At 33.9% G+C, this 26158-nt stretch overlaps 1 protein-coding gene across 4 annotated transcripts in view; it reads right to left on the bottom strand.

The window, feature by feature from the left end:
* Positions 1–1533: 1533 nt before the first annotated feature.
* LOC150096005 (1-acyl-sn-glycerol-3-phosphate acyltransferase gamma-like) overlaps positions 1534–26158 on the bottom strand; it is a 172751-nt gene continuing 148126 nt past the window's right edge. For all 4 annotated transcript variants that reach the window (XM_090409114.1, XM_090409113.1, XM_090409112.1 and 1 more), the window contains exons 7-8: positions 17790–17988; positions 1534–5979 (exon numbers count right to left, since the gene is read on the bottom strand). In XM_090409114.1, the coding sequence (XP_090265240.1) occupies positions 5696–5979; positions 17790–17988 (483 nt within the window). In that variant the 3' untranslated portion in view covers positions 1534–5695. The remainder of the gene's footprint in view (positions 5980–17789; positions 17989–26158) is intronic.

Genomic DNA, 26158 nt, shown 5'->3' with positions numbered 1-26158 from the left:
TCCCCAAAAGATAAAGTGCCCTTCTACAAATATCCAGGAGTATATTACATTCCCTGTTCCTGTGGTCTTGCCTACATCGGACAAACTTCACGAAGTTTAGAAATTAGACTAAAAGAACATGTTGGTGATGTAAACCACAACAGAAGCATCTCTTCCGGCTTAGCACATCATTTCTGTACGTCTAACCACACGATAGATTGGCAAAACAGCTCCAAGCCATATCTCGATGACGACTACAGGCATCGTTTATTTAAGGAAGCCACAATAGTGTCAATAACCGGCGGAAACCTCAACAGAAATCAGGGTGTAATTCTAAACAGTTCGTGGAAAAACTTGATCCTCTCTCTCTCTCTCTCTCAATCAATCTGAACTACAGCTAGCCAGTAATCACATTACACGTCTACAACGCATGCGTGATAATGAATAAGAACAATAAGTCATCTGTCACGCGAAACGTGTAACCATAGCTACTAGTTGGTTTACAACGTTTTTTTATGTTCCTTTCAATTTGCATTTACTAGTTTTCATATCTCCGTAAATGCCTTGAAAAAGTCAGACAGTTTGCTGGCGAAAGTGGTAGGTTTTAATATAAGTTTTATTGTAAACTGGTCTGTATTAATAAAATTGTATTTCTATTATAAAACGACCAAATATGTATAATTTAAATAGAAAAATAGTTGTCATTCAAACTGGAAAATTTTTAGAAAAGTTGCAGGTATATCAAATTCAGGGTGAGAAAAAATTATATAAAGGTGCTACACTTTATAAATATCTTGCATAGTTAGCCTGCTACTTAATTTTACAAGACTATAACCATTAGCAACCAATCAACATCAAAGTGTGAAAATAAATGCACACTCATTTTTGTTAAATGACCTCCACTGCTATTAGATATATGGTGTGGTTACCAAATGCAACAACCCATATTTAGACATACAATATAGGATATTCACTTAATTAGCTTTAAAAACTTGCTGTTACTATAAAGACATGAGTTTCGTATAAATTTTTCTTTATTAAACTACCTCTACCATGCAGATTACTGATCTTACTGTAAATATATTAATATAAGGAAGTGTTGCATACATACTGATTCTAATTTTTCATCTCAACCTACTCTTGATTTTATTTCATGACACTTTAGAATGGAAGGTATATAAACACTAATCTGAACAATCCATAAGTACCAACTTGTCCAAATGACTGCTAAGGCAAATCAGACTATATTTGTATTACAGAAGCAGAATGCCAAACCAGCACAAAAATTCTATGACCCCTAATCCAAAATCTAAAAAAATATTCCTCCAATTTAATAGTCATTTATGTAGTCTAGACTTTGCATCAGCAAGACTTAAAAAAGAAAAAACACACATGAAAATCTTTTATTGAATCATAGCTGATTTAGTTTTCTCTCAAACATTGCATGCTTTGCATGAAGATGCTATTTGTTATAAGGTGACAACATATAAAAATTTATTTATTCTTATGGAAAAGCAGCTAGCATATAGAAATGCTCTAGTAAGACAGCAAGTGTTTACTTAACACCTTTATTTTATTGAATTACCTTTATTTTACAGGTTCAAATTATAGAAGACTAGAGAAAATTTTTTATAGAATTTTCAGTGATGGGTAAGATGAAAAGAAATCATTTTTATTTACTTTTTTTTTTTTTTTTTTTAGGAAATGAAAAAATTGTAAAACAATTTCATGGATACTGAGATGCATCTAGTCTGAAGTTGATTATGCAAAATACAAATCCAAAGTCAGCATATATACGTCTCCTTCTCCTTTTTCTGCAAGCACATTTATGAAATTCAAAAATGGCTGTGCAACAAAATCAGAAACTACACATTTCTGACATGCACACTTTTCTTGTACTAATATGTCTTATAAGAGGATACTTAAAAAAAAAAAAAAAAAAAAAAGGTTTGATTTTCTAAGTTTCACTTCCAGCATTTGCAATATTTATTGAAAGATTCTCTTTTCATTTATTCCTAATACGTGCACATTTAATGCAATCCATTTCAAAACTTCTAAAATATTATACATTGTTATTTGAAGCTAAACACATTTAACAATAAAGTACATTCTAACATTAAAAAACTATGAAAAATGAATATGCATTGGGGAATGGTATGATGAAAGGAAACAAAAAGAAACTATGCACTATTCTTACTTGGAGTGTGTGTGTGTGTGTGTGTGTGTGTGTGTGTGTGTGTGTGTGTATATACATATATATATATATTTTTTTTTTTTAATTTGAATTTTATGACTAGTACATTTCACAAAAACATTTTTTCATATGGCTATTGACCTGTCATTATAAAATGTCACATGCCATTGTATTTAGGCTGAGATTTATGAATATGAAATAACTGTGTGATTTACAATTAGCCAAATACTACAGTAATCAAAAATGGATTATGATGGTAGAACTGTATGCTTTAAGAATTATTTTAAAAACATTTAAAATTTACAATAAAATATGTTCACAAATATATCAGAAATTGGTAAACTTTATCAAGAAATATATATATATTTATATAAAGATCTATAATATCCATCTTCAAACAGTTACTAACCAATAGAAAGATGTTTTTAAATAAAGTCATACAGAATGCACTATACAAACATTTGGTCCTTTCTCAAAAATACATTACCAATGACTCAAACTGTGTTCTGATAAGAAAAGAATGGCAAGAGAAACATCTGTAATTTGCATTATTACAATCTGCAAGATGATTAGCAAAACTAATGAAAAAGACAATGTATACAATACTATTTACTATTATACAAATTGTATAAAACTGCTAATTTCATAAACTTCTTTTAAATATAAAAAAATTGTGCAAATGACTATCTTTGCAAGTGGTACACACTGTTTCATTAATATATTAATTTCAGAAGTTCAGAAGCCATATATTAAAAGATTATTCAGTATAAATATCAAATTGATGTAAAGGTATATTTTCAATTTAGTATTATTAAGTGATGTGAAACCCTTAATTGCAAAAAATATTTTCCAGCCATGACTACTATAAATAATAATCTTGATATCACTGAGTAGATAAGGCACTTGAACAGCTTATAATCATGTAAAGTTTTCTAAAATTTTACATTAAAAAAAATCTTTATATACCATTCATTAAACTTCTGTTCAGCTAGTATGCTATTATATATTTTAGAAAGTGATCCTTCTGAAATACAATTCACGCAATAAAAGAATTACATTTATTAGCAACATCCATCAATTAGTACTAATGCTAAATGAGTGTATAGACATGAAAATGCCATGTCAATACAATGAAGGATGATTGGTTAAAATTTCTAAGAAGTTTCTCTAAGAATGTAATGTCCTTTTCAGACAATGATAGAAAATATTTCTCAACTGCATAAGAGCACAAAATAATTAGAAAATTCTTATTTATAATGAATTCACAAATAAACACTAGTTCATCTGCAGCATTAAAATTACTTCAGTGAAGCCATTTTAATACTCTTCCATTAACATTAATAAACAATTGATGATATTTATTTAATGTAACTATGAGATTAATTGCAACAACGAACTGTTAGCAATTGTCAACAACTTTTAGGATCTTAAGAAATGACATAACAATATTATAATATCTTCATGCTTCCTATTTTATAGTAATCAGAAAAACATTTAGAATATAGGCAGCTTAGATAATTTAGAAATTCAACTACCTATGTAAATTTAGGTATGCTCAGCTTAATTTTTCAGTTGTACTTTAGTTTCTGAATTCAATCATTGCTTCTAAAATCCTTATTTTAGCTTTAAAACATATTTTACTTTACTAACTTTAAGCTCTTCAACCACTAGTAGTATTAAAACAAGTATTTTTAGTATGCATGAGCATTTTACTGTTATTATTCCTTAGCTTTGCTTGCATATAGATAACTCATAAAATGAGCTTTTTATTTATTTATTTTTTTTTTTTTGGTTTCATAATCATCTTTATGCATCTGGCTTTGAATAAGATAGCATTATAATGATTCACTGTAATATTAAGTTCTTAAATGAATGATTGAAATATATTTTGCATGCCTTAACTTTCTTTGGTTCAATAGCTTCGCATGTTTAAGTACAATGCAGTTTAACAATGGAATGTGTCAAATAAACTTATGATATATATAATTCTGACAAAAGATATAACAAAAATATTTCAATGCTAGCAAAATATCTGAACAGTACTTAATGTATAGCAAGAATTATCAGAATATTGAAAGTTTAGATTAAAAATTGTGATGTAATAAAGAAATAATACAATCATTACACCAACACTCACTTCACTGCTGAAATGTGTACATCTAATTCAAAAGAACAGATGAAACAAGCATCTGTGAAAAAACAAAAGGCATATTGGAGTCATGATATAAAGAAAGGATATTTCTTTACATTCATTACACAAAAACTATCTTCACCTCTGAAATGCATCAATCTAAAGAATATATGAAAGTACATTCATTAATTCACAGAACAGATTAAGCTTCTTTGCAAGAGCATTTTGGAGCAGTTGTTGATGAAAGAGGTCACAAGCTAAATCAGTGCTTTCAAACTCCATCAAGAATTAAAAAAAAAACCCTGGAAAACTAGATATTAAAAGAAGTTCTACAGAACACTGCTACATTAATCATGATAGCATAATGAAGACTGCTTATAATTGCAAGAGATGAATGCAATATAATTAAGTGTATAAAAATTAATTCCACTGGATGGTCTATTCAGTCTGAAAATATATTGAAGTTTACAAAGAAGCAACTAAAGAAAAAAGATTTTGGTTGGAAAATTTAAAAATACTATTCTACTACCAAGATATTTGAATATTCTCTCTCTGAATTTAAACAAGTATGTTTCATGAAATGATGGATATTTTTAATAAGTTATTGTCATTTGAAAGATTTAAGCATAATCACAAGAAAATATACAACCTGAGAAAATGTCAAATACAGTAACCTTTCGACAAATTTTTTTTGGTATTTTCTGTGTTTAGATACTAAGGATTATTACAAAGTTGATGCCCTTGATCTGCTATGTGTGAAGGATATAGCTTTATAAAGAACAAGTTTGGAATATTTCTGAAGGCATTTTACTGCAGAGAACTTAGAAAAGAGAAATTATGCTTTTAAATACCATTCAAAACATTTCAATATGAATGTGTTCTTGAAATTTATCCTGGTTTCATGAAGCTGTTGAAAATTTTTTTACTAAATTTTTTTTAGAGAAAATTCTATTTTTTTTTTTTTTTTGCAAAGTTTCTAGAAAATAACTTTTAAACTGTCCAATATTTGAATTTTAGTTCATCTAAGAAGATGTCTCACAAAATACTTCTCTTATTGCACAATTTTCCAATAAAAGAGGAATGGAAGAGCCTGATGGTCCCTTGTTATATGAATGCTTATGCATAAAATACTAACATAATGACAAACTGCTTTCTCAAGCTTATTTATACAAAAATGTACTGTTGCATTCAAATATTAAAGATATTCATTACACAAATATATAACATGAATGCAGTAACTTTTAGAATATCTTTAAAGGAGAAATGAAATATTTCAGTGGTATTACACAAGATGATAACATTTTGATCACATATTTTGTATCACATACAATAAGTTTATTCATTTTAAAACTTAATTCTCCACAAACTACAAATCTGTTAGTAGAAAAATGCTATAAACTAACTTCTCCATTAAGAGATGGTATATCACTATGATCTCCATTAGACTTAACATCTTTTGTATGTATATCCTCTTTATTATCATTTAATGTGTGCTTATATTTCTGCTGTAAAAAAAGTTTTTGTGAAGTATTAGAAATTTGCTGCACATTATCTGCATGTGATGACATCATACCATTTTTAACAGGAGATGATGGGACACGAGGAGAACTTCTTCCATATGATGATCCACTAGTTGCTTTAGTAACACCAATCATGGAAGACATTAGCTTCATTGCTAAAGCAAAACACAAAGAACATGTGATTTTTATCTTTTTTTTTTTTTTTTTTTAAATGTGAACCCCATCCATGAAACATTATACAACTATAGTATACTAATATAATATATTAAAGGTTAGATAATCTGGGAACTCTGCTCAAGAGACCACATGGTACCTTAAGCCATTTCAGGCTAACAAGCAGAGTGGTATTTACAACTTTCACAAACACTGATGCCACAGTGGGATGTGAACCCACAGACAGTTGAACAGATTCATTATCCAGTTAGTCAACAAGGCTAGTTGAGTGGTTTAAAGTTCAATAATTTTTAACATTTACAGACAGATACGGCAGGAAAACTAAGTATTTTACATAAAGTGATGTCATTATTTTATTAATAATACCATTTTTTGCTACAGTTTTGCTCTGAACACATATCTTGAATCGCTTTTATGGAAAAAACGCAAACAACTTCTCTGCCATTATAAGCAAATGTTGAAAAAAAAAAACTCTTAATAGATTAAAACTCCATATAAGTACATAAGTGTGTTTCTTAATTCTGACTGGCTTTGAAACACTGTCACATGGACAGGTCCAGTGATATATGACATGGTGGCAAATGAGAAAACAATCAAAAAATAACATCTTTTAGGTCAATATAATGAAATATTTTGGGAAAATAAATATTTCTCAACTTTCCAAAACTTAATATCCATTATTGGTTAAGAAATAAGCTGAATTACCACTGTCTGCTCTGTGTCTATTTCAGGTTGCCATGTTGTGATTAATTTGTTAGGAATTATAGACACATAAACACAAGAATATTTTCATATTTGCCAAATATTTCAGTCTGAAACTAACAGACTATCTTCAGTGGCTACATAGGAACAGTTTTTAACAAGGTGGAATACCAACAATTGATCATTCAAAAGTAGAACAAACCGTGTGCTGTTCTACTTTTGAATGATCAATTCAAAATGATCATTGCTAAGCATTAAAGAGAGGAAAAAATTTTTTTTTTATATCAGTGATAATTAGATTATAGGTATTAATTCACAATTTCATATAATAATCCTAATTTATAAATAACATTAGACTAATGTAGGAATTAAAAGTATCAATTAAAAAAAAAATGAATGTTATCCTGATTAAACTTTCCCATATTTTTGATAAGGAAATACAGTCATTTCGATTCAAGTTAGGGCGTTGAAGTAAGGCCTCAGCATTTTCTTTAAATAGGCGTTCAAATTTATTGCGAAATCTGTGTAGAAGGAGTGTCTTGGACCAAAGGATGTTGTGGCTTGTCTTTATCGCGTGCTGAGCCAATCCAAACTTATGGGATTTGTTGTGCTGAATGTATGATTGATGTTCTTGAATTCTTTTTTCTATAGAGCGTCCTGTTTGTCCAAAGTACGACAGACTGCAGTTACAAGGAACTTGATACACACCAGGCAGAGACATATCATTAAAAGAGGGGAAATAGTAGATATTTTGTTAATAAGTGGCTGTTAAATCATATTTCTTCAGAATTCTTGAAATTGGTTCTGAAATCCCAGAGATATATGGAATTGGTACTCGAAGTATTGATTCTTTGTTGTTCTGGATTGGATTGTAGGAATGAAACAGATGTTGTGTACTTTTCTCAGAGAAGCCATTTAATTTCAAGTGATGTTTGATAGTTGAAAGTTCTTTCTGTAATTCATGAGGAGTTAAACAATTAGTTCTAGCTTGTCGGATTAAAGATTTTATGATTCCTATTTTGGAGGAAAATTGTAGATAGGAAGTTAGTAATGATGTAATTTTTTTCAAGTAGTACTATCATATCCTGTACACCCCTTGAGGGTACATGGCAGGAATTTGATGATGATGATTCCTGTTTTTGATAAGGATGACGAGCAAATTGTTTGAGAATATAACGTCCAGTGAAAGTGGGTTTTCTGTAAACTGTTGTTGTTAGAATACCTGAAGGTGAACGGATGAGGAGGATGTCTAAAAAGGATAACTTGTTGTCTTTTTCAATCTCCATGGTAAACTTAATACGAGGATGTAAGGAACTGATTCTGGCTAAAAAGGAAGATAAGGATTCTCTGTTATGAGGCCACAATGAAAAGATGTCACCTATATATCTCACCCAAAAGGATGGTTGAGGGAATATAGATGAAAACAGGACGTTATCTAGATGTTCCAAATAAAAGTTGGCTAGAGCAGGTGAAAGTGGACTTCCCATGGCCGTTCCTTCTACTTGGTTGAAGAATTTGTTTTGACACAAGAAATATCCAGAGTGCATCACAAAATCACATAATTTTATATAATATCTTGTGAGAAGATGTCAGCAAGTAATTGTAAAGTCTCTTTGAGAGGTACATTAGTATATAGAGATTCTACATCGAAGCTCACCATAAGATCAGTAGGTTGTAATGAGATATTTTTTAATTTATTTAGGAAATCCGAAGAGATATTTTTTAATTTATTTAGGAAATCCGAAGAGGGGTGCTTAAGGGTCAAAGCTGTATAACTGAGAGGAGACCTCCACATAGCCTTTAAAGGAATGCGGAGAACCGACCAGGGCTTCTGACCTAATGTCCAATCCTCACCTTCTCGTGGTGCACCCTGTTGGGTATCTACTTTGATACTGAACGAACGAGGATGGGCTGGCAATTTGGGATTTAGCCGACCAAATTGTATTCTTATTGGTTAAACCAAAATAAAAAAAATGATGGTACAACATGACAAAATTTCATGCCGGCTGGGGCGTCGCCCGGTTAAACAAGGCCCCCGTTGTTTTCGCCAGGGAACCAGGGCGAACAGCGAAAAGTCAGCTACTGGAACAAATCTGAAAACAAACCCCAACTCAACATCACCAGAGTTAAAGATCGGTACTATCAACGTAAGAAGCCTGAATGGCAAAGAAATGGAGCTAGCTGAGGAATTAGATAAGTACCAGATCGACATAATAGGGGTGACTGAAACAAAAAAGACCAAAACTGGTGAGATCTTTCTGAGCAATAAATACAAAATGTTATATTCAGGCAATGACAATCAAGGAAAAGAAGGAGTAGCCATAGTATTCAACACAAAATACGAGGCTAATCTTCTTGAATGGCAGTCAGTCTCAAGTAGAGTAATGTGGGCAAATATGAGAATGGGGAACTGGACAATGAGACTTATTTGTGCCTATGGTCCCACAGAAGGTTCTACTAAGGTAGAAGTGGAGGAATTTTTTGAGGCTTTAGAAAAAGCAACTGACACAATGAAAAAGGAAAAGTTGGTCCTTGTTGGGGATCTAAATAGTAGAGTAGGAAATGATTGTGAGACATACAAAAATATTTTGGGAAAATTTGGAGAAAAGAGCAAAGCTAATAATAATGGCAAATACCTGTTGGATTTCTGCTCAGGACATGGACTGGTTATTACTAACACCATGTTCCAACATAAAAATGTGCACAAATTCACATGGAGAGAAGAGGCTAGGAATAAGAAAAGTCTCATTGACTATGTTATTGTTGATAGTGATGTTTTCTCCCTGGTGCAGGACACCAGAGTGTACAGAGGATTTGAAATTGGAAGTGATCACTATTTAGTCTTGAGCAGGATAAAATTGAATTTCATATTGAAAAGAATAACATGTAAGAAAGTTTTAAAGCGAATAAAAGTTGAGCAGCTCTCAGATGTAAACTGTAGACTAAAATACAGAAATATTATTGAAAAGAAAATGAAAGAGTTTGAGAACAGGAATCAAACCTTGGAGATTCAGTGGCAAACTCTGAAGGAAACATTGATTGATTCTGCCAGAGAGGCATGTGGTGAGGTTGTGTGCAAAGATAAAAAAATCAGAACTCCCTGGTGGACACAGGAAGTTAAAGAGGCAGTGAAGGAAAAGAAGAAAGCATATCAAAAGTTCCTGGCAAATAAGTCAGCTTTTACTCTTACAGAATACAGAGACAAATGTAAGAAAGCTAAACAGTGTGTAAAACTAGCTAAACAAAAGTCATGGGAGGACTTTGGCAAGAATATAGAAAATAAATATCAAGAAGGTGGCAAAATATTCTGGAGGTTGTTGAAGAAGCTTAGGAATGGAGGAAAGAGTGCTGTAAAAGGAATTAGAGATGATAAAGGTGAAATGAAAACAGGAGAAAAAGATATCCTTGAAGTATGGAGTAATTACTTTGAAAAACTGCTAAATGAAACAAGCAGTGATGACAGCACAGTGATAAAAAACACTGACCAGGCATGCAGTCAGGAATACATATCCATACTTGAAGTAGAAAAAGCCATCAAAGGCTTGAAATGTGGAAAGGCAGCAGGAGTAGATGATATTCGACCAGAAATGCTGAAGTATGGTGGTATAAGAGTCTTACAGTGGCTGCACAGCATAGTTCAGAAAGCCTGGACAGAAGGACGAATTCCTGATGATTGGAGTAGAGCTCTCATAGTACCCATATATAAAAAGGGAAATAAAACTGAATGTGAGAATTACAGAGGTATTTCCCTACTGAGTGTTCCTGGCAAGATCTATGCAAGTATACTTGAGAAACGGTTGAGAAGAATTGTGGAAGAAAAGCTTGGTGAAGAACAAGCTGGATTCAGGCCAAATAGAGGCTGTCAGGATCAGATCTTCACTTTACGACAAATAGTCGAGAAAGCATGGGAATATAACAAAGATCTGTATTTAAGTTTTGTCGATTTGGAAAAGGCATATGACAAGGTGCCAAGAGAGAAGCTATTCAATACGCTGCAGTTATATGGTGTCAATGGGGCATTATATCAAGCAATACTTAGTCTTTATTTGAGTTGTGAGTCAGCAGTTAGAATTGAAGGAAGTACAGGAAGATGGTTTAATGTTAAATCTGGTGTGAGACAAGGATGTACGTTATCCCCTCTGTTATTCATTATCTATATGGATCACATTATGAAGGAATGTGGTATTAAACCTGATATCAAAATTGGAGATGTTAATGTCAGCTCTTTGCTTTATGCGGATGATGTTATACTTCTAAATAAATCCGCTACAAGTCTGCAAGATTCTCTGACTAAATTGAATAGCTGTTGTAATAGATATGGTATGAAGGTCAGCAATAAAAAGACAAAGACAATGAAAATAGGCAGAATCATTGAAAATGTCAACTGTGTTGTGAATGGAGAACCTGTGGAACATGTAAAACATTTCAGCTACTTAGGCACAATTTTTACTGAAGATGGTAAACTAAATATAGAAATAGACAACAGAATCAGCAAAGCTGGTATCGTGGGAAGTCAATTGAATAAATTCATATGGAATAAGAAAGAAATTAGTCGGAACACTAAATTAGCTGTATACAAGACTGTGTTCAAACCAATTTTAACTTATGGATCTGAGAGCTGGGTCAGAAGTAAAACACTTGACCAAAGACTAGAAACCGCAGATATGAGAGTCCTGAGAAAGATTAGAGGCGTGAACAGATGGCATCAATGGCAATATCATATTAAAAATGAGGATATTAGGAAAGAACTTGACATTGTGAGCATCCAGGAATGCGTTAGCAGAGCTAATCTCAGATGGTATGGTCACTTAAATAGAATGGGAGAGGAAAGATTAGCAAAACAAGTGTTCTCTGCCAGGTTGGCAGGAAAACGACCCAGAGGAAGACCAAGATATAGGTGGACTGATACGGTACAAAGTGCCTTAGACGATAGAAATATAAGATCTGATAATGTTGGAGTCTTGACAAGTAACAGACTGATTTGGAGGAAAATTGTAGATAGGAAGTTAGTAATGATGTAATTTTTTCATGTAGTACTGTCATATCCTGTACACCCCTTGAGGGTACATGGCAGGAATTTGATGATGATGAAATCCGAAGAGTTTTTCAAAAAAGAGCGTGATTTGCCTATATGTGATTTCAATAATTTCGCTAAATATTTGGCTATGTGATAAGTAGGTGAATCAATACAGTCCACTATAGGACAAAGAGGAATAGCTGTCTTGTGGATTTTAGGTAGACCATAAATTCTAGGAGGTCTTGCAAAATATGTTTTTAACCTTTCTATCGTGTCTGCATCTAAACTTATCACCTCATCTAGAAGGGAATTTAATTTTTTCAGTTGCCTGTTGGTGAGATCGTGATCAAGTTCTTGGTATGTTGAGCGATCTCGAAGTAAAAGAGAAATTTTTCTTCTATAGTTTGGAGAATCTATAATTACTGTTGCTTTTCTTTTGTCTGTTTTAGTAATAACAAGGTGACTGTTGCTTCTTAAGGAATGTAGCGCTTTCTTTTCTGAAGGAGATATGTTGGAAGGAGGAAGCTTGGTTTAAAGTAGGGTATAAGAAACTTCTAGATGGAGAGAATAAGCCTTTTCACTGGAGAGATGACTAAGGTTCATTCGATGTTAACAAGGAAATCTAGATACGGAATCTTTTTAAGGACTATAGCAAAATCATGTCCTTTTGAGAGGATGAGTGTTTCACTATTCGTTAAAGGATGACCAAACACATTGACAAACCAATTATCTGGAACTTGGAAAGGCTTGATTTGTCTAGAAACAAGAAGATCAAATTTGCAGTTTAGGTGTCGATTCTGTTTTTTATATGAACATTGTATAGAGCATTTAGCCACATTAAGAACTATGTCAGAAAGATGTGGGTCTAAGTTTGTGAAGATAAAGGTACGGAGATCAGAAATTTGATGAATGTTAATAGCAAGATCATGTTTAGCTGCTTTGAGTTGATTATGGATTAAAGCTAAACTGGTGTTCCTGTAGATATTATGAGCTCCAGGAGATTAGATGGTTTCTTTTATCTTAGTGAAGTTAGGAATAATCTTATTGTCACGGCATTTTTTCAGAAAAATGATCCTCGCTCATAACTTACCTTGTATTACTGATAGTTTATCTAATTTACCGGAGGAAACTTTACCAAGAAAACCGGTAAATTAGGTAAACTATCAGTAATACAAAGTAAGTTACTAGCGAGGATCATTTTCTGAAAAAATGCCGCGCATTAATGATTAGCAATGTAATATCATGCTGCTCGTTCTACTTTTGAATGATCAATTGTTGATATTCCACCTTGTTAAAAATTAGTTTCAGACTGAAATATTTAGCAAATATTAAAATATTCTTGTGTTTACGTGTTTACAATTCCTAATAATAATAATGTCACAAGTGTCTCTCAAGAGTAAGATTAATTTGTCGGCTCACATTACGAATGAACACTCTATATTTATTGTGTATGTATCCTATATTCTCCCTAGTCATATTCCATTACGATAAAATCATGTTTTGTTGATTATCAACAAAACATGTTTCTAATGACAAGCATTCCCCAATAAATGTTATAAATAAGGTAAACATAAAAAAAAAATAAATAAATAAAAAATAAAAACACACACACACAAGAGAATCAGCATTATGTAAATAACACACACATTTTGAATCATCAACTAAATATTCTCAATCGCAATGGACAAGCAGACAAGTGCATTTTTTTGAGTCTTGCAAATACCTGAAATATTTAACAGGACAAGTCCAGCATATCAACAATATTCTATTCATGGTCTACATAAACTGGGGACAAAAAAAAAAAAAAAACTGATAATGTTGCCATAATGATCATTAAGGAAATTGGATGGCACTGCTGATTACAACAGAAAGTTTATCAGCATCCATAAAGCTATTGTTGCATCATTAATGAAACTGGGTGATATCACCAGGGTGTTATTGGATAGCATCCAGAATATAAAAATCAGCATTTTATGACAACCAATAGACTTAAACTTTCAAAGATAATACTGATAATATTGGTCACAAAATATTGTGGTAATCATTATATTAGTATTCCCTTTGAGGGTATAAATCAGGATGATATACAGGCAGCTCTTGCTTTGCACATTAAAGCAGGGTCATAAAAATTACCATGCAAGCTGAAACTGTGCAAAGCGATCTTAATAATCAATGGAAAAATTTATAAATTGTTCCATGACCTTTAAAAACTTTTGTCAAAATGTTAAAACCTCTTACTGTTGATTACAAATGTATATGGGGGTAAAAAAATAGTAAAACTAATATTTTGTGGTAAGTTTTCAGTATTGAGACCACATTATGATGTAAATAAAGAGTTTAATAAAAATAAGCAATTAAAATCTGACAAGCTTTGTAAGTCATAAGACTTACACAGGAGTACAGGTACATAAGCTTTACAGAACAAAAGCCTATTAACAATCAATTACACATATCAGATGTCTTGATAACTTCACAACTGTTACATACGATTGATAAACCAAAATACAAATGGTAAATTTGTTATTTTATGCATGTTGGAACATTGCTAGTTGTTGGAATCATGTTCTGTGGTAACAGTATCAAGCGTGTTATATCTTAGATCCATGGCAGTTAAATTTTTTTTATGAAAGCAGACCATACTGATGTAAAAGTAAGACTTGATTTTTATTGCATTGCGTTGGGATAATAAACATTTGCAAGGCTTCTTTAAATTTTCTTGTAAAACAGTTATGATCAATATATGACATTTTTGTTTGCAGCCAAAGTATTTGATAGCCAGTAGTGTTATATGGAATGCCAGGCCTGATTTATGGTCTTCTTTTTTTGACATCTTTTATGTGTTCAGATATCTCCTGACCTTCCTACATAACAAATGCCACAAAAGCAATGAATATCATAGATGCATGTTTTTATCATGGGATGATGTGCAGGTTTTGGTGGATGTGGGAATCTTGATATTTTTTGTAAAGCTAAAAAAAGCCAATTTTACGTTGTACTCACGGAGCAAAACATTAGAAATGCTGAGACAAGGAGGCAACATAACTACACACTTTTCTGTCTGTGAATGACAGATGTGCAGTGACCAATCATTGACAGACTTTGAAAGAAGTGACATGACTGGTCACTGATCAAGATGTGCATCTGTTATTTAGTGATTTGTGGACTGAAGAGCTAGCAACAAAGTTGGTATTTTATGCAATTACTCAGTTAATATACTGTGGCAACTGAAATTTATGTTTATCAGAACCAAGTAAAGTGAACAATGCCTGTATTTTAAGCAAAAATTTCAGGATAGAATCATACATTAGAATTACTTTAAAAGAGAGAAATTCCAAATTGATCATTTGAGCACTAAGAAATAACAGAACAATTGGGAAGAAATTTGTTACATTTCTTCCCAATTGTTCTGCTCATTCACCACTCTCAAAGCAAGAAATCTAGTCTTCACACCCCTACTAACCACACCTTTATTCAACTTACATGGATAACCCTGTGTTCTGGTCCCATTAGCCAAGTGCTGAAACATTTCTCCTGCATTTATCCTATAAAACCCGTTAAGCAACTTAAATGTTTCTATCATATTCCCTTTTTTTTTCTCCTTTCAACCAACTTCTGTAATCCACACACCTTCAATCTATTCTCATAGGGAACATTCCACAGGCCACTCAGCATCTTGGTTACTCGCCTCTGAATCCTCTCCACTGCTTCCTCATCCCAAGAAACCCAGGGGACTAGATTTGAGCACAATAATCCAGATATGGACATATCAAGGCCTTATAAAGAGGAATGACAACTTCCTTATCGATATTTGTTAATGTGTTCTTCAATAGCCAAGTAATCTTATGGGCTAATTTAGCAACCTTAGCAATATGTCCTCTAAACTTTAACTCTCTGTCTACTACCCCCTCTAAATCTATAGCTTCATCAAATTCTTGGAGTACAGTACCATCAATGTGATACACGGCTTCTAATCTATTTATCCCAAAATGCATAATTTTACATTTCTTGACATTAAATTGACACCACTCCACCTAATTTCACATCATCAGCAAACAACTGAATACTTCCTTTCAAGTTATTTCCTATATCATTTATGTACAAATTAAACAGAATTTTCCCAGCATTGAACCTTGAGGCACACCACCGGTCAACTGTTTTTGCCTTGATTCTACCCCTCCATATACCACTTTTTGATATCTGTCCAGCAGCCATCCTCTTATTCACTTAACCAGTGTCATATCCATCCTCGTTGGTTCTAATTTGTATAACAGAGTTCCATGTAGTATTCTGTCAAATGCCTTTGCAAAATCATTGTGTAGCCATTTCCTTTAGCTGTTACCCTATTATAAAAAGTTAGTAAATTACAAAGGCATGACCAACCCTTCACAAAGCCATGCTGACCCTCATACAGTATCATATTTTTTATCTACCCATTCTTGAATTCTCTTTTTTACAAATTTTTCTAGTACTGATTGGTCTATAATTTGCTACTGTAGTCTCAGAACCTCCTCATGGAACTCTACCAGAGCTGAGACTTAAATTAAAAGAGACTAATCAAAAGTATTGCCAGTTCTTTTGCATATTCTTGCAAAACCCTAGCTGATATCCTATCTAATCCCACAGATGTATTTACACTGAGATTTTGCAATATCCTAAGAACCTCTAATTCATTCACCTCTGTTCCCATATTAGTGTCTGTCACATAGGTTAGAGTAGTAACCTCACTAGGATGATATCTCCTTGCAAAGTAGTCGATCAGTAACTCAATTATTTTATCTGCTTCTGTCTCCTCATTACCATCATCACTCATTAAGCTTGATCTTTCATAGTCATTCTTCTTCTTACTTGTCACATAATGAAAGAACTCTTTGGGATTTCCTTTGGTCTGCTCAGCTAGGCTCTTCTCATAATCTGATTTTGTCTTCTTTGCCATGTTGGTCCCCTTTCTTGCCTGAACCTTGTACTGTTCATGAGTTTGCTCACCTTTCTCTTTATATACCTTCCACAGCATTTTCTTCTTCTGCAGCTCGTGCTTAATGATATGACTCATCCATCTAACTCCTACCCAATTAACCCTCCTTATCCAAGATATACAATTTAATACTGCTTCCTCTATATGACCCTTAACTATATCCCATGCACTACTAACATCCTTACCCTGCAGTGTTTTATGCCATGGTAGAGATTTAAGCTTCTTCCTAAGCATGTCATAATCACCTGCCCTGTAGTTCCACAAATAATCCTTCTTGATAGAATATTCCTCATGTTTTACAATCTCCCAAGTCAAGACCGCATGGTCACTTTCACCAATTGGAGGCAATTTAATCACCTTGGTTATGGATAGCTCTTTTGATCCTATGACCAGGTCCAATACTCTCCCACCCCTCTTCCTCCCTCCATCACATGCTGCTTTAAGTAATTATCTCTCAGCAGGTGTATAAATTCTATTTCCTTCCTGCCATGTGATCTTTCTTCCTTCCAGTCTATATCTCCATAGCTGAAGTCCCCCATAATAATCACTCGACCTGTATTCGTACTAATTTGGCAATGCATGTCTTCCAGATCATTTGTGGAACTCCCTGATATGATATTACTCATCCATCTAACTCCAACCTGATTAACCCTCCTTACCTGAGGTATACAATTTAATACTGCTTCTCTAGATGATCCTTAACTATATTCCATGCACTAACATTCTTACCCTGGCCTATAGCAACAAACAACTGTATATTTTGTCTTACTCTCACACCAGATTGCTTCGAATGAACAGCCAACCTCCTGCCTGTCTCCTATTCATTTTGGTTGCAATTCATCTGCATATCAGTAGCAGTACTCCTCCTCCCATATGATCTTCTCTATCTTCCCTGAAAATATTAAATCCTCCAGATTCAATCCCTGTAACTACATCATCTGCTGTTAGCCAAGTCTCACTAATCAATGCCAAAAACTCCTCCCTCTTGTTCCTGATACTTCTAGTATTAGTATATACCAACTGCAGCATCCCTTTTGTCCCTCACCCAAAATTTTTCAATTATTAAGTACAAGATTAATTATGCAAAGAAATATACTCACCTAGAGATATAGCAATTACTGTAACTGCCTTCACTATGAATTTTCCAGTCAATAAAACCCAACATAACACACATATTATAGGAATACCGATAACTACAGACCAGAAGATCCAATTTAACAGTGGATAAATCCTACGTGGATAATCTATATAAGGCCCTGAAAACTTGCTAGTTTTGTTATACTCTTCCACCAGATCATCCTGAAAGATTTTTAATATTAAAATATTAAAAATTAAACAGTGATATATATATATATATATATATATATATATATATACACACACACACACACACACATAATTAACAAAACTTTCATTATAACCTTTTGTTCAGTTGGAGAATGATTATTATAGAAGAATTATTCTCCAACTAAACCAAGTTCATAAGCAATAATCTTCATTTTATCTGAAACTTCAAAAGAATATTGCAGAAACTAAATTCGCTTGCTACAGCAAATTTCATTAAAGAAACAACTAAAACAATATGCTAGCATCGTTGGCTGAGCAGATAGTGTATCCATTCTGCAACCAACAGGCTGCAGATAATATGAATCCTGCTGTGGGCATGAATTGTTTGAATGTTTAAAGTGGAAGATGAATTTCATTATCTTCCACTTAGAGTAATTCAAAGAAAGTAACTTTTAAAAAAGCCCACACATGGTACTAATGTCCTTATTTACAACTTTTCATGGGTGGGAGTAAAATAAAAAAATAAATAAAATAATTTATCTTGGAGCAGAGCTACTGTGACCAAGCAGGTCCCCAGGTGGCAGATAGGGGAATGGCCATCAGAAATGGTGGTTGGCTGTGAATACCCAATAAGCAGTCCCAGACCAAAGAGGGCATGTCTGAAGGCCCTAAGATGGCAGCCCCATCGCCAGACTAGGCTACAGATGGTTGGTAACCAGCCCAGCTGACAAACTCTTATGTTCACAAATTACAAGGGAATAAAAAAACTGGACAGCCCAAATGGATAATGAAATGGAATTGGAAAAAAGGACTATGAACTGGATATGGATTGGAACAGTAAACATAATTTCTTCAATCACAAGATTGAAGAAATACAAAAAGCCCTAACAGAAATGAAAATAGAAATAGCAGTAATTTCAGAAACAAAGAAAAAATCAAAAGGCTCTACAGAACTTCAGGACTACAGTTTAATATACAGTGGAGTACCCAACAAAAAATGAGCAGCTGCAGGTATAGCCATCGTGGTCAGCAATAAATGGAAAAACAAAATTGAATCATATATAACTGAATCTCTGAAAGAATAATAACGGCTAAACTTAAATAAATTTATTACAATTATAGGAGATTTTAGTTTTAGATTATTTTAGATTATAGTTTTGAAAATTTTTATAGAAGAATTCTATAAAAATTTTCAAAACATAATTCAGGACACAAATAAACAAGATTATTTAATCACTGTAGGCAATTTCAATGCTAGAATTGGATCAAATACATTTAAAGATTTAATAGGTAATCAAGGAGAAAACACCATAAATAACAATGGAAGGAATTTGTGGCCTATAATAGTTTGAAAATCACCAACAGCTTCTTTAAACATAAAGATATACATAAATATATATGGGAAGCCACAGGATATAAAAGCATCAACTATATAATAGTGGTGAAAAGCTAAAGAAGATGGTAAGAAATTGCAGAATATACAGAGGATGCAATATTGACTCAGACCATTATTTATTAATCTGTACTATTAAGATCCCAAACCAGAGAAATAAAAACAATACAAGAACACAAAAACAAAAGCATGAGCAATTTAAGATTTACAGCAAGATAGTAAGAACTATATCAAAGAAGACTTACAAATCATACAAAGAAAATAAATTAAGAAATGAGATATAGAAAATGAATGGCAAAACATTAAACAAATAGTAAAACAAGCAGCATATGAAGCCATAGGAACAAAACTGCAAAGAAAAAGGAAAGGACTCAGAACCTGGATCCCAGAAATAGAATCTTTAATAAGAAAGAAAAAGCTTTAGGAAAGGAAGATCTTGCACAGATCCCACATTTACACTCAAACAAATTATAGAAAAAAGAATAGAATTTAACCTGCCAATATATATGGCCTTCCTGAATTATGAGAAAGCATACGATCAAATCAACAGAACAAAATTAATCAATATATTGTATGAATCGAAGGCTTCACCTCAAACCACAAAAGCAATAGCAAATATAATGGAAGAAAGCTATATTAAAATTAATAATGAAACAACTGAAAAAATTAAAACCATTAGGTCTCATTCAAGAAAGTGGATTATCAGCAATACTTTTCAATATATATGGAAAAAATTTCAAGAGAGTGGAGGAAAAACAAAATCATAGGAATTAAAATAGGAAATAAAGAATTAACTAGCCTTTTGTATGCTGACGATCAAGTTATTTTTACTGAAAATGAAGACCAATTACAGAAAAATCTACATGTATCGAACAAAACAAGAGAACAGTATGACATGAAAATCTCAATAAATGAAATGAAATCAACAGCATTTCAAGGTAAAAAAATTAAAAGATGCAAACTAGTCATCCACAACAAAGTAATAGAACAAGTGAACAAATATAAATATCTACGAAATAAATGACTGCAAAAAATCCTAGCAGTCATTAGAACTTTGAATAGACACTTCAATAAACAGATATCTAGAACAATCCAAATAAAACTATATAAAATAATAGCCAAAACAATTCTTAAATATGGCAGCAGTGAAACATGGACTTGGGGATAACGAGACAAAAGACAAGTGGAAGCTGCAGAAATGAAGTTCCTAAGACCGCTCACAGGCTATAAAAGAATAGACAAGATAAGAAATGAAGAAATAAGAAAACAATTATCCATAATTAAAATAACAAACTATAGAGAGAACTGGAAAAACTACATAGAAAGAATGAATGAGGGCAGATGCCAAATATTGCCTGAAAATATTCTGGGCGATTCTGTTGCGCTTCTGCCTTTTACTAATCCCGATTCGGTGAGAACAAATCGATGACAAAAACATCCGAGCGTTGAAATGGGTGCGTTTATCAGATAACAATCTCTCTTGAATAATGGCAGCCACGTGGTATCAACGTCTTAAATAAGAAGCTGAGTCAAAGTTTAATAAGTGCGAGCATGTTGGCAACACATAAAAGATGAGGCCGCTAACACTTTCATTATTGGCAAATTAGAGTTGCCTTCTGCACACACCGAGAAAGGGGAGGCAGTTAACCACCTCCGAACATTAACGGTCACCTTTTTTTATATAGCACCTCTGCAGCACAATTGGAAGAACGCTGGTATGCTGCGCCCTTCGATTAGAAAAGGCCTAAGTTCCATTCTTGTCATGACAGGAGGAATCTTTATATGGCCCGTTTCAATCGAATGTCAGTTAGCCGATCTCATATGGAGGTAGCAGGGTTTTTTCTCCTGGAAACTCGGGTTTTTCATCCCACATACAGACAAATTGTCCCTTCAGAACACACGCAATTTACAGACAAAAAAAATACTAGCTGTGGTAGTAGTGGTTGTGGGCAGTAGATGGCATTGATGTAGGTGACTGGTAGTAGAGGTTCTGTTTAGTAGTGGAGACGGAGAGTTGTATAGTAGGTGTCCTCCTGCGATGAGGCTTCGGACTCATTGGAGGTGTCATGAATAATAATAATATAAACCAAAGTGATACCGATCAAGAGGAAGACCCAGGAGATGTGCAAAGACTTTTTAAACCCTTGAAAAAACATTACAGGTAAACAATTGCCTGACATGCGAAGCCAAGAAGAAGAAAATAACACACACACACACACACACACACACACACACACACACACACACACACACACACACACACACACACACACACACACACACACACACAGGGTTGTTTGAAAAGTTTAGTAAAAAGAATAAGTTAAACATATTTTTTTGGAAAATATCACCTTTATTTCTCAACATAGTCTCCATTGAGGTCTACACATTTGGTCCAGCGAGTTTCCAATTTTTTTCATCCCATCTAAAAACTAGGATTTGTCAAATTGTGCAAAATAGTCATTGACAGCATTGATGGCATCCTCGTTTTAAGAAAATTTTTTTCCCACAGAGCCAAATTTTTAAGTTTGGGAACAAGAAGAAGTCACTCTGGGCCAAGTCTGGTGAATATGGTGGATGTAGAACCAATTCCAACCTCAATTCATACAATTTTTCCATTGCGACGGCCGATGTGTGGGATGGTGCATTGTCTTGATAAAGAAAGAGCACTTTTTTGTGCACCAATCTTGGCCATTTTTTCTTCAGTTCTTTTTTCAAATGGCCCAACAATGACGCATAATAGACTCCTGTTATTGTCTTATCCTTTTCAAAGAGTCTATCATGATAATTCCTTTGGAATCCCAAAAAAGAGAGTCCATCACCTTCCCAGCTGACAAAACGGTCTTCGCTTTTTTCAGTGCTCTTTTCACCAGGCATTGTCCACTGTTTTGACTGCTGCTTGGACTCAGTGTGTAATGATGGATCCAAGTTTTGTCTACAGTGACGAATCGACGCAAAAAAATCCTGCAAATTACGATTAAACATCACCAAACACTGCATTAAAATGTCTTTTTGCATGCATTTTTGATAGACAGTCAACAATCCAGGCACCCATTGAGCACACAGCTTACTTACAGCAACGATACCATGGATTTTGTCAATCATTTCCTTCGTAGTGACCTCAGTTGGGCATCCGGAGCACAGTTCATCTTTGATGGACCACGTTTAAACTCATTTATCCAAAAATAAATAGTCTTTAATGCTGGTGCAGAGTCCCATGAACTGCATCTAACCCAGCTTTGATCTCAGCGCCCATCCACTTCTTCAAATAAGTGTTTTATCACTGAATGAAACTCGCTTTTCTAAATTTTAATGAAAAATAAAAACAAAGTTCAACAATAACCACACTGCCTATGTAATGCTGAATGAAATATACTGGAGTTTTTGAATATCATTTATGTTATATGTGTAAGCCACAAAACAATGTTATTTAGGCATTTCTATTTGCACCTGAAAACAGTTGCTTTAGCTGAAGGAAGAGCAAAGCTTCAATTTGGTGACAAGTTATCGAATGAAAAGATAATCAAAATTCTTCTTCTGAAAATATAACCCTTGACATCAAAATAGCTGAAGGTTGTATTCTCATCAGGGATGAGGCAGAAAAGATGGTAATTGTTCTCTTGTCCTCAGTGCTCATTAGGGACCAGACGAACAAACAGTCAAAACAGCTGTCAGGCCACTGAAACATTTAAATAAACATTTTTAATATTTAAAAACACTAATAAAAGGCTGACATACAGGACTCTCCTGAGCAGGTATATGTTTGCCTTTTATTATTGCTTTTGATTAAGAATTCAGTTGCTTCACAGCTGTTTTGAATTGTTAGTTCTCATTAGATACCAGGCAGAAAGAGGATGAGAGCCCTCAAAAGAAAACCAACAGTTTTTGAAATAATGTGCTCTTATTCCAGTGAAAATTTAATCAAAAGCACTAATAAAAGGCATACACCATATTGAAGGGCTGAGTTTGTGTCTTTTTAATCTCCTTTGTCTCACAACATAAATTTGTCCACATGGTATTTACATGGGGTGTTTACATGGGGTATTTATATGGGGTGCTTAAGGGTCAAAGCTGTATAACTGAGAGGAGACCTCCACATAGCCTTTAAAGGAATGCGGAGAACCGACCAGGGCTTCTGACCTAATGTCCAATCCTCACCTTCTCGTGGTGCACCCTGTTGGGTATCTACTTGGATACTGAACGGACGAGGATGGGCTGGCAATTTGGGATTTAGCCGACCAAATTGTATTCTTATTGGTTAAACCAAAATATAGAATGATGGTACAACATGACAAAATTTCATGCCGGCTGGGGCGTCGCCCGGTTAAACAAGGCCCCCATTGTTTTCGCCAGGGAACCAGGGCGAACAGCGAAAAGTCAGCTACTGGAACAAATCTGAAAACAAACCCCAACTCAACATCACCAGAGTTAAAGATCGGTACTATCAACGTAAGAAGCCTGAATGGCAAAGAAATGGAGCTAGCTGAGGAATTAGATAAGTACCAGATCGACATAATAGGGGTGACTGAAACAAAAAAGACCAAAACTGGTGAGCTCTTTCTGAGCAATAAATACAAAATGTTATATTCAGGCAATGACAATCAAGGAAAAGAAGGAGTAGCCATAGTATTCAACACAAAATACTAGGCTAATCTTCTTGAATGGCAGGCAGTCTCAAGTAGAGTAATGTGGGCAAATATGAGAATGGGGAACTGGACAATGAGACTTATTTGTGCCTATGGTCCCACAGAAGGTTCTACTAAGGTAGAAGTGGAGGAATTTTTTGAGGCTTTAGAAAAAGCAACTGACACAATGAAAAATGAAAAGTTGGTCCTTGTTGGGGATCTAAATAGCAGAGTAGGAAATGATTGTCAGACATACAAAAATATTTTGGGAAAATTTGGAGAAAAGAGCAAAGCTAATAATAATGGCAAATATCTGTTGGATTTCTGCTCAGGACATGGACTGGTCATTACTAACACCATGTTCCAACATAAAAATGTGCACAAATTCACATGGAGAGAAGAGGCTAGGAATAAGAAAAGTCTCATTGACTATGTTATTGTTGATAGTGATGTTTTCTTCCTGGTGCAGGACACCAGAGTGTACAGAGGATTTGAAATTGGAAGTGATCACTATTTAGTCTTGAGCAGGATAAAATTGAATTTCATATTGAAAAGAATAACATGTAAGAAAGTTTTAAAGCGAATAAAAGTTGAGCAGCTCTCAGATGTGAACTGTAGACTAAAATACACAAAGATTATTGAAGAAAAAATGAAAGAGTTTGAGAACAGGAACCAAACCTTGGAGATTCAGTGGCAAACTCTGAAGAAAACATTGATTGATTCTGCCAGAGAGGCCTGTGGTGAGGTTGTTTGTAAGGATAAAAAAATCAGAACTCCCTGGTGGACACAGGAAGTTAAAGAGGCAGTGAAGGAAAAGAAGAAAGCATACCAAAAGTTCCTGGCAAATAAGTCAGCTTTTGCTCTTAGAGAATATAGAGACAAATGCAAGAATGCTAAACACTGTGTAAAACTAGCTAAACAAAAGTCATGGGAGGACTTTGGCAAGAATATGGAAAATAAATATCAAGAAGGTGGCAAAATATTCTGGAGGTTGTTGAAGAAACTTAAGAATGGAGGAAAGAGTGCTGTAAAAGGAATTAGAGATGATAAAGGTGACATGAAAACAGGAGAAAAAGATATCCTTGAAGTATGGAGTAATTACTTTGAAAAACTGCTAAATGAAACAAGCAGTGATGACAGCACAGTGGTAAAAAACACTGACCAGGCATGCAGTCAGGAATACATATCCATACTTGAAGTAGAAAAAGCCATCAAAGGCCTGAAATGTGGAAAGGCAGCAGGAGTAGATGATATTCGACCTGAAATGCTGAAGTATGGTGGTATAAGAGTATTACAGTGGCTGCACTGCATAGTTCAGAAAGCCTGGACAGAGGGACAAATTCCCGATGATTGGAGTAGAGCTCTCATAGTACCCATATATAAAAAGGGAAATAAAACTGAATGTGAGAATTACAGAGGTATTTCTCTACTGAGTGTTCCTGGCAAGATCTATGCAAGTATACTTGAGAAACGGTTGAGAAGAATTGTGGAAGAAAAGCTTGGTGAAGAACAAGCTGGATTCAGGCCAAATAGAGGCTGTCAGGATCAGATCTTCACTTTACGACAAATAGTCGAGAAAGCATGGGAATATAACAAAGATCTGTATTTAAGTTTTGTCGATCTGGAAAAGGCATATGACAAGGTGCCAAGAGAGAAGCTATTCAATATGCTGCAGTTATATGGTGTGAATGGGGCATTATACCAAGCAATACTTAGTCTTTATTTGAGTTGTAAGTCAGCAGTCAGAATTGAAGGAAGTACAGGAAGATGGTTTAATGTTAAATCTGGTGTGAGACAAGGATGTACATTATCCCCTCTGTTATTCATTATCTATATGGATCACATTATGAAGGAAAGTGGTATTAAACATGATATCAAAATTGGAGATGTTAATGTCAGCTCTCTGCTTTATGCAGATGATGTTATACTTCTAAATAAATCTGCTACAAGTCTGCAAGATTCTCTGACTAAATTGAATAGCTGTTGTAATAGATATGGTATGAAGGTCAGCAATAAAAAGACAAAGACAATGAAAATAGGCAGAATCATTGAAAATGTCAACTGTGTTGTGAATGGAGAACCTGTGGAACAAGTAAAACATTTCAGCTATTTAGGCACGATTTTTACTGAAGATGGTAAATTAAATATAGAAATAGACAACAGA

This window comes from Typopeltis vanoorti, chromosome 19, assembly GCF_054136105.1.
Source record: "Typopeltis vanoorti isolate ZY-2024b chromosome 19, IOZ_Tvanoo_1.0, whole genome shotgun sequence".
Lineage (NCBI taxonomy): Eukaryota > Metazoa > Arthropoda > Arachnida > Uropygi > Thelyphonidae > Typopeltis > Typopeltis vanoorti.
The sequence above is the reverse complement of the archived record's forward strand: the minus strand, read 5'-3'. Positions and strand labels throughout refer to the sequence as shown.